Source organism: Morone saxatilis, unplaced genomic scaffold (assembly GCF_004916995.1).
Source record: "Morone saxatilis isolate NCDOM2014 unplaced genomic scaffold, NCSU_SB_2.0 Contig21, whole genome shotgun sequence".
In the NCBI taxonomy this organism is placed as follows: Eukaryota; Metazoa; Chordata; class Actinopteri; family Moronidae; genus Morone; species Morone saxatilis.
In genome coordinates, this window is record NW_023339774.1 from 11,434,246 (window position 1) to 11,443,638 (window position 9,393).

Genomic DNA, 9,393 nt, shown 5'->3' on the forward strand with positions numbered 1-9,393 from the left:
CATGTCATCCCCTCTCTCTCTCTGCCAGGGGGGCCTGTCGATCTTCAATGTCTCTATCAAATAAAGGCATGAAAAGGCCCCCAAAAAAAGGGGCTTCTCCTGGAATTGACATTATCAGCTCAAATCAGACAGACAGATACATTTGTCTTATCTCTTAACAAGACTGAGAGTCTGGAGCTGTAGCATCTCTATCAGCCTGTACAGACAGCATGCTAACACGATGGCAATGCCAGCATGCTGATTTTTAGCAGGTTTGATGTTTACCGTGTTCACCATCGTCTGTCAACATGCTAACGTTTGCTAATTAGCACCGAATGTAACTAAGTAGAGCTGAGGCTGATGGGAATGTCATTAGGTATTTGGTCATAAACCGAAGTAATGGACAAATTAAACATTTTAACCAGTTGATGGCGCTGGAGGAAAAGTTAAGGGATCACTAAAGTTATTACACATCATCCTGAGGGTTCACAACAATCCATGCAATAGTTGTTGAGATCTTTTAGTCTGGACGAAAGTGGTGAACCGGCCAACCAACAGGTCAAATCACTTGAGTCACACTGCTAACGTGGCTAAAAAATAATCAGAAACACCGCTGCTCACAGATTATGTAGCAAATGTAACCAAATATTATGGTTGATCAGCAGTATTCCTATTTTAAACCAGTTTTACTCTAAATGAATGCCTTCTGTTGGCCACTGGTTGCAGCACAGTGCTGAAAGCTTTGGTTTTTGTTCAGGTCCGATGGGGAGATAAAGGCTCAACTGAAGAAGGAGCCAAACTGGAAAAAGCTAAAAACGCTCGAGTTGTGATGCCCGCGGAGGAGTTTGAGCCATCACGGCCTTACTACACCATGCACAAATCTGTGCGCCCCCAGAAGTGGTACTCTCCCATCAAGGTTCTCCAGTTGTTTACTTTTTCATTCGTTTTAATTGTGATATTTATTAATTTACTCAATCATTCACACAATACTTCTGGGATTCTGTGCATGTTGCTTTTTTCTTATCTTAAGTCTGTCATTTTTGACGGGATGTCTGTTCATATTTGACTTATTTTAAGCTTTTTTTAAATCGTCATATCCATGACATGGATTTGGCTTTAAGATTCCTGTTAAATAATAACTTTAATATGTTAAAAAATCTTTCAAATCTCCTGGTCTTCCTCAGTATGCCCAGCTGTCATAGAGCTGTAGAACTATCACCAAATGTATTTAACACCATGGATCACATAATGTTAACATGTGTAATGTACAGTTCGATGCCAATTCCAGATGTTTTAAAACTTGCTTTGAAATTCCTTATGATATCGTCCATCAAGAAATATTTCTTTTTCAGTTTTAATGGGAGTGATGTGCTACCAGGAAATGGTTAATAAAATTAGTTTCCTAACTACATTAGTCAGCTGGATGGATGGTAATAAGAACCAGACATGAACTGAGCTAACCCTTGAATATGGAATCTGTTGAGCGGGTGTTATTCCTGACAAAATACATTCTTTGTTTATCTGTCTCTCTACCATATAAAGCGTCCTATGCAAGAATCAAAGAGAGACATCTGGAGCACAAAGTGGAGCAGATACAGTCTGGCAGAGTCACAAATAAACACTCAAACTCTGCCTGTTATTTAACTCAGTTTTTAAAGGATTGTTTTTTGCTGCACTGCTGGCCAATGCACACAAATTATGTTAATATTCTGGTTGTTATCAGAGATCATGGGTATAATATACCATATTTTATTTGAACTGTGGTCATCTTTCTGCAGGGAAAACTGGATGCTTTGTGTGTATTCCTGAGAAAAGGCTATGACAGAGTATCTGTGATGCGACCTCATCCTGGAGACAAGGTGAGACAAGCCAGAGATAACAGAATAATAGAAAGTCAAGGCGTTTTGCTATGATTTCCTCTATGGAGTAATGAAAAACTGCTCTTTTTTTAACAGCTGTAAGATAAGCACACATTCATTGAAAACAAAGCGATTAATAAGATTGTGAAGTAACTATGTCAACTTTTGGCAGGCAGACGTTTAACAATTTGCCAGAGCTCAAATTCATGACCTCTGGAAATGAGGGATAAGGAAAGTTTGGATCAAAAAACACACTAGAAACCACATTTAAATCGTATCTGCTTGACATCTACCGCTGTTATTCCACATACTAAACATTTTTAAAAAGCCAAAGCTGCATCAAATCATAGGAATAGTGACTAAGGAAACCCTCAAGAGGGACAGTGAGTGGACAAAGGTAAAAACAACTGCAGTATTGTCTGGATGAATACTCTTGTCTGCAGAAGTCATTAGGAGTTGAAGCTGCCCGCCTCCTCCAGGTCCCAGCGTCAGCACGGCTGGGCTGGCAGGAATGCTGTTTCCTTCCATGACACTCACTAACAGAGGAATTTCCTCTTTCCATCTGTTGAAAGCTGTGCCCTTTCAAACCTGCCGATCGCAGTGCCACGATGGATTTAGGAATCTTTCAGGGAATACACTGCAGTTTCTTTCTTTACCTTGTCTTTACATACTCATATAGTTGTATAGTAGCATAGTTCATAAACAAAACAATAACCTGTGATTGCTTTTTGTGCACTGAACCACCTTGTTTGTCTTTATTACAGGGTAAGTGCATAAACTTCACTCGGAGCAAATCCTACCCGGCTCCTCGCTATCCCATCTACAACCATCCCTCCACGCCCGTCTACACCTTGCCCCACAGTTACCAGCGTCGTCCATCAGACGACAGCCACCTCTTCCATTTGCCCCCTTCGCCAACTTCAACGCTCCCCCCTCTGCCTTCCACTCCTCCCCCGTCCTCCACAACCCCTCCCATGTACACGCCACCTCCAAACAGAGCCCTGCCCCCGGCCAACATGAGCCCAGTCTCCGCACCCCCGTCTCCAACTGGATCCCTCCCGCCTCCACCTCAGGGTCCTCCCCCGTGTAGAGCGCCTCCTCCGTCACGCCCTCCTCCACGCCCCAATCATGAGAACCACTGATGATTAAGAACCAGAAAGTTAAGGAGGAGGATCCAAGCTCCGGATGGAAACCTGAAAAGACCTTCTCACTGTGTCTTTGTTTGATTACGTCCAGAATGAGAATTAATGAGACTTTATAATGCCGTTGATTCAACCCCGGCAAAATGAAACTTTCAACAATTAAGTTTTCCTCAACAAGTGGCTCAAACATGATGTGCCATGAACTAAGACTTTCTAACTAAGACTAAGTCTAGAAAATGAATATTTAGTGTAAGCAAGCACAGCTTTGGCTATTACATGCTTTTGGAGCTAAGCAATTTATTCATTTTTTTCAGAACACGACTTCCTAATATCAAATCAGACAAATCCATCAAGCATTGCGATGTGCTATGGAGTGGTATGAACTTGCATTTTAGCCTTTGCCTGACATAAATCTTTTGATCTGAAACTACTTGTGTACTGCTTTGCACAGTGAAAAACAGTAATCATGAGTTTAAACAGCAGAAAATCTAGTGGCTCAGCAACTGCGTCATGTGTTTTATACATGCAGGTCTGTATATTTTGTGAATGAATGTTCATTAAATCACAGATATATATATATATATGTATACATCACGTTGCATTACATGTTTGATTTCCATGGATGATTAAAGGACTTTTTTTTACTATTTTGACATTTTGGGAAATATACTTTCAAAAGATCAATACCACTGTCATGCCTGTGTTGTCTCTCTGTAGAATGAATTCTTAATAAGACAGCTTTTAAAAAACATCTATAATGAAGTTACATCTTTCTGATCTTGAGCATTTTTGTTGAAAATGATCAACTTGGAATTAAATCCTAATGTTAGACACAAACAGACTTTAATCTGTAAAACTGTCTCTTAAAAACACAAGAGTTACATCTTTGGCAGTGTGTGACTGTCAGGAGCTTGAATTATGTAGCATTGACAAAACTGAACAGCTCTGGAAGATCACCCTGAGACTGATTTAGCAGCCAGAATGGCAAACAGCAGTGATAAGATGTGTTCGTATACCAATATGATGTGCAATAAATTAGTAAAACGTTGTTTTTCCAATTTTTGCTGTACTTATCATTATGATTCCTTATTATCAGAGGCTTTATAAAAAGTATGAGGCGCCCTGGTTGCTCACCTGGCAGAGCTGGCGCCCCGTGTACCCAGGAGTTCCTGCTGTAGCGATCATGGATTCAAATCCCGACCTGTGGCTTTTTGCTGCGTGTCATCCCCTCTCTCTCTAACCCTATCCTGTCACTCTTCAGCTATCACTGTCAGTTAAAAGCCCAAATATACATACATTGTTTATATATATAAACATTCATTAATGTGTCTAAAACCACTCCCTTGTTCACTCATCATGTAAATAATAAAATTAATTTTGGGTGAGTTCCCTTTCAGTTTCAGGGTCCTGGTATTATTCATGCTGCCTCACTGTCACACTGACACTTTAATATAATGGAGCCATTGTTAATGTTATTAGTAAGACTTGTGCTTTTCCTACTATGAGAAGACTATGACCAAAATCCAGACTCAGCTAGTAAATACAGTGCACCATGTAGTTGGGATTTCAGAGACAGCCTATAGGACTTTTATTACTGCATAAAGTTTAATGATATCATGTATTTCTCAGTGTAGCTCCACCCATGTTCAGCCTGAGCAGAGATCCAGTTAGGAAGAGGAATTAAAAACACCTGTGTGGGTGTGCAGGGCCTTTCACTTAAAAAACAACTTTAACTTTGTCCTAACAATGACACTAACGATGGTTACTGTTGGCTGTGCAACAAATTGCCCCTCAGGGATAATACAGATACAGTATTCTTGTGTTGTGTTATGGTCATTCAAATACAGTAAGATGTGTGAATTCAGAAGGCATGTGTTTAAAAGGAATTTATAAATTGTTAGTGTAATGGTGCCCTTTCTCTCAATTGTCTGAAGATGTATTCGTGGGTACAAACAACTAAAATAAGGCTTCTTTGCTGAGTGGTTGGTTCACGTCTTTGAGGAGTTGAGCTGCAGTTGAGGTTGCTACACCAGGTAAAGATGCCCCCACATACCTCCTCCACATGAACAGACTTTGGGCAGCACTAGAAACTTATGGAAAAACTGGAGAAATTTGCATGGAAAAGCACATCTGGGCTGCTGTGCTCTGCCTTCCCTGCTGGCACTGCAGGACGTGTGCATACAGATAGAATGTGGATGGATTAACATAAGGATGAATAAAGTGAAATTATTTATTTACTTTAAAATGTTTGGAGCAAATAGTTTCCATGTAGGGTAAGATGTGTATAGACTCTCCCTAAAAAAATGTAACTTGATAGCAGAGATTATGCAACAAGCCAAAGAGCAGCCAGTCAGCTGACTCTTTATTCCACTCAGATCTACCAAAATAAATCCTATTATATCTTTTCCATGTGTATTTCTTGGTTTCAGTTTTCTCTTCATTTCGAAATGCTTTTGCAGATGCATGCAGACAGACTTGCAGTCCTGCGGGCAGTGAGCTCATGGAGGCGTGTCTGAGAAAACTGCCAGCAGCAGAGGCAGTCGGATAGAAGGCAGACAATAAAATCAAAATCCAACTATGATGCCATGCAGCTCTGGAAGAGATATTTACACAGCTTAACACTTTACCAAGTCCACCAGCGAGCAGCGAAAAGACAGTTGAGGTCACTAAAATGTGTTATTATGCCTCTATTGAAAAGCATTTAACTGCAGTATAAAGACGTGGGCAAATTAAGTCATTAGGGACCAATTTAAAGTATTTTTGTCTATTTTTAAACATTTTTGTCTGTTTGCAGCTTTGTGTTGGCAGAGTTTGTCTTTTTTTTCTGTCGGTCTAATAAACATATAATATAATTAATTCTCTCATTTCCAAAAAGACAACAATGGTGAACATTGTGCAGTGTGTATGAATGTGACTCAAATGATCACATCAACATTTTAGACCCACTAAATCCCTGAACGTTTAGTTTGAAACCTGTAGCATAAGGGGATAACTGCACATTAATATGTTTAACTTTACATCTGTTTCCATATACAAATCCTACATGTTTACTGTAATAAAATCAGCTCATGACCTAGCATGCTCTCCTTTTTTTCTCCATGTGCTCTTCCTGTTCAAAGTTCAGGAAAATTAATTTCTTACTAAATCCAAGACCACATGACATTTTACGTATTGTTGAATAAAAACAAGCAGCTCATCTTTCACACAAGCTCAACTTACCCTTTTTCTTCCTGAAGTTTGACGCTGTAACACATGTTTTTGTGCTGGTTTATTGGGGGGTCAGTCTGACATGAAATAGCAGACACTCGTGTTTATAGTTTTATCTTTTTTTTCCATTTTACCTCTGCATTTTGTTTAATCTCCTAATCTGGTGTGCCTAAAAATGAAGATAAACTGGAAACTTTCCTGGAGAGACCTCTGGCCTCCCTGTCTCAAGTAAACATCATCAAGTCTATCAGCACAGTAGAGACCTGAAACAACATCTTAGCCCCTTGAAGACCCTGCAGTGCTGGAATTGTTGTCTTCTGTAAAACTTCTTAAAATTGGCTACAGGCCTTTACCATCACGGATCCCCTAATATGAAACAAGTTGAGGCACAAGTTAAGATCAAGTGAGAAAGAAAGATTGCATGTGACAAGTTCCTTGAGACCAGAAACAAAGATCATATATAGGTAAGGGGTTGCCTTAGAAGAGTAAATAACCAGGATGTCATTATGTTTCCAACCCTTTAATAAAATGCAGTTTAAAGTTCACTTGTCACCTTTCCTAATGTCCAATAATAATAGCCAGATAATATAGAAATATACAAATACTGTTAGCAAAGGCAGCATGGTTTACAAAAAAGACCTCATCTATGCCAAAGTATAAAGCAACATTAGAAGCATTTTCAAAATTCACTTTAAGAGAAACTTACTTAGGAATTAAGCTCGGTAGAGATGATGGTTCTTTTGTGGTCTTTAGCAACTCTTGAGAGTTATGTTGCAAGACTTCAGTGAATCAGAACCACAGACATGATATGTATCATTAAAAGACCAAAAACAAACATCAGTCAAAAAACAACAAAATGTAACACTGGTGCAGTTTGTGGGAAAACGGCAGCAGCAACATACAATTATTAAGCTGTAAAGCAGGTAAATTAGGCTTAAAATAAGGACATTTAAACCCTTGCAAATCTTAACATTATACTGGTTCCAGTATAATGCTCTCTAGTGACCAGCCATTTGGGATTTTGTGCAACTTGCCTGTCTTTTCTGAAAATATTTATTATATAATAATATTTATTTATAATATTTTTGTCTGTGTGAAAACTGTTTCACACCATTATATTTCTCTTCCAATTATATCTTTGGCTTGCAGCTGAATATTGGTATCCCTTGCAGCACCGATGCTGAATATTCACCAGAGGCCTGCAATGACACCACTGATATTAAAGGCACAATCCGTAATCTAAATGTTAACAACCAGAAAGATTTAAAACAGAATTAGAAAACTAAAACTAAAAACTTTACCTCTAAGCTATTAATGTTTTCTGATTTTGTTAAAAAAAAAGTGCCTACAACAGTAATGTTTGTAAAGGTCTGAGTAAAACAGACCCTAATTTTTAATTATGATAACGGAGATACACAATAACTACTTTTTATTCATTATTTGAATAAAACTTATCTACATAGTAAAAAAAAGTACAGATTAGGCCTTTAATTAAACCCTTTTTGATGCTAAACTGAGTTTTAGGTTCAGGACCGATCCTTCAAGTTCACCTTAACTTCTCAGTCCAAGATCAGACTGTTTGTAAAGTGCTGATGATGCACTCACATGACTGAGGTAGAACTTTGAGTTTAAACAAGTACATTAATGGTAAAAGGATAATTTACTCATTTTAATACTGCAGTAATAATGAGAGTATAACGACATTATAAAATTGGGTAATACTTCGACCGAACTGCACTTTGGCTCCTTCTTAAGTTACAGAAAAAAAAAAATTCTTGACTTGGCATATTTTAAAAGGAGATTATAAAATCAAGGTTTCCCCTGAGAGCATCTTGGCTGAAAGGGTGCGGCGGTAAACGGGTCATCCAGAGCTCTTCCCCCAATGGTCCAGGCATGCAGAGGCCCCACAGCCACCGAACCTACGGCGGCCTGCTGACCGATCCTGGAGACGACCCGGTGCACCGCCACCGGCTGCTGGAGCAGAGGAGTCTCCATGTGCACACGAGGGGCCTGAATACCAAGAGACTGAGGAGCAGGAGGGGATGATACTGGGACCAGGTGACACTGTTTGATGGGTTGAATGTGCTGTGTACCAGACTTTAATATGTGAGTGTTACTAGGAACAGCTCTGGTGGTTTCATGCCGCCTTCCAAACGGTGCCTGGAGGAAAACATCGGATGCCTCAGCAGGTTTATGAGACACAGAGAAGGAGGCGCTGCTGAATGCCATCTTGCTTTCTTTTCCTGGCGTTTTAAAAGGGGCCAGCTGGAAGACATCACTGGCTGGGCTGTTCGGGGGCCGGGGCTGGGCCACTTGGTCAGCATGTATAGACTGCAGGCTGGTGGAAGTAGCTGCTGTTGTAGTGTATTGTATGCTTCTTTCATCAGATGGCGACATGTTTTTATCATAAACACATGCGGCAGTCCTCTGCTGAATCCTCTGCCTCTGATTCTCCTCAGTCAACTGCACAGAAGCCACATTCCTAACAGCTTGCAGCACATTGAGCTCCCTCTGCAGGTCTGTATGTGGAAAAGATGGGAGAAAGTTTTAGATTAAGATAGATGCTGAAAAGCTTGCTGACCTCTGAATCTGTTATATTATACAAAATTTATTATTTTGTGATATTATCCATCACAGAAAGAAATGTCAACTGTGATTTGTAGAGTTTTATACTTCAGTGCTGTTTTGGTACCATATTTGTTCTACAGGTTACATTTTCTTGTGCTAATTCTGTGTGTTGGTGAGCTATTCTCTTCTGTTCTATCAACATGAACAATCGTTCTCAAGGGGATCAAAATCCAGTTACATATAAGGAAAATCATGTGAGGTTTTAGTGAAAGAAATCATCGTAAAATAGCAAAGACGCAACATATTGTTGTGTTCTTCAAATGGGCAGCATGTGTTTCATAGCAAGCTCAGATGTTAGTTGAAACAGTCCAACCCCAATAGATATTTCAGAGTTACAAAAACAAAACAATAACTATACATATATGTAAATACACAACAAGCATCTTTGATTAGGACCTCCTGAATCTGGTTACTGGAGAGTTGGGACCAAGATATGGTCTTAACAGGACAATTTAGTTGAAAAGTAAACTTATTAGTGCTCTCTGGTGGAGAAACTGTAGAAATGATCCTAACCCGCCCCGCTGCTGGCAAATTAAAACATTATACACTCTTGGAAGGTAGAGTTATGGCCAAAAAAA

At 39.5% G+C, this 9,393-nt stretch overlaps 2 protein-coding genes across 3 annotated transcripts in view; one reads left to right on the forward strand and one right to left on the reverse strand.

Annotated features, from left to right (window-relative positions):
* The window catches only part of antxr1b (ANTXR cell adhesion molecule 1b), a 13,505-nt gene extending 9,872 nt beyond the window's left edge, over positions 1-3,633 (forward strand). The window contains exons 16-18 of the mRNA XM_035668401.1: positions 737-895; positions 1,758-1,838; positions 2,603-3,633. Coding sequence (XP_035524294.1) covers positions 737-895; positions 1,758-1,838; positions 2,603-2,980 — 618 coding nt within the window. The 3' untranslated portion in view covers positions 2,981-3,633. The remainder of the gene's footprint in view (positions 1-736; positions 896-1,757; positions 1,839-2,602) is intronic.
* Positions 3,634-6,691: 3,058 nt separating this feature from the next.
* LOC118332437 (AP2-associated protein kinase 1-like) overlaps positions 6,692-9,393 on the reverse strand; it is a 20,013-nt gene continuing 17,311 nt past the window's right edge. For both annotated transcript variants that reach the window (XM_035667719.1, XM_035667718.1), the window contains exon 20: positions 6,692-8,706. In XM_035667719.1, the coding sequence (XP_035523612.1) occupies positions 7,997-8,706 (710 nt within the window). In that variant the 3' untranslated portion in view covers positions 6,692-7,996. The remainder of the gene's footprint in view (positions 8,707-9,393) is intronic.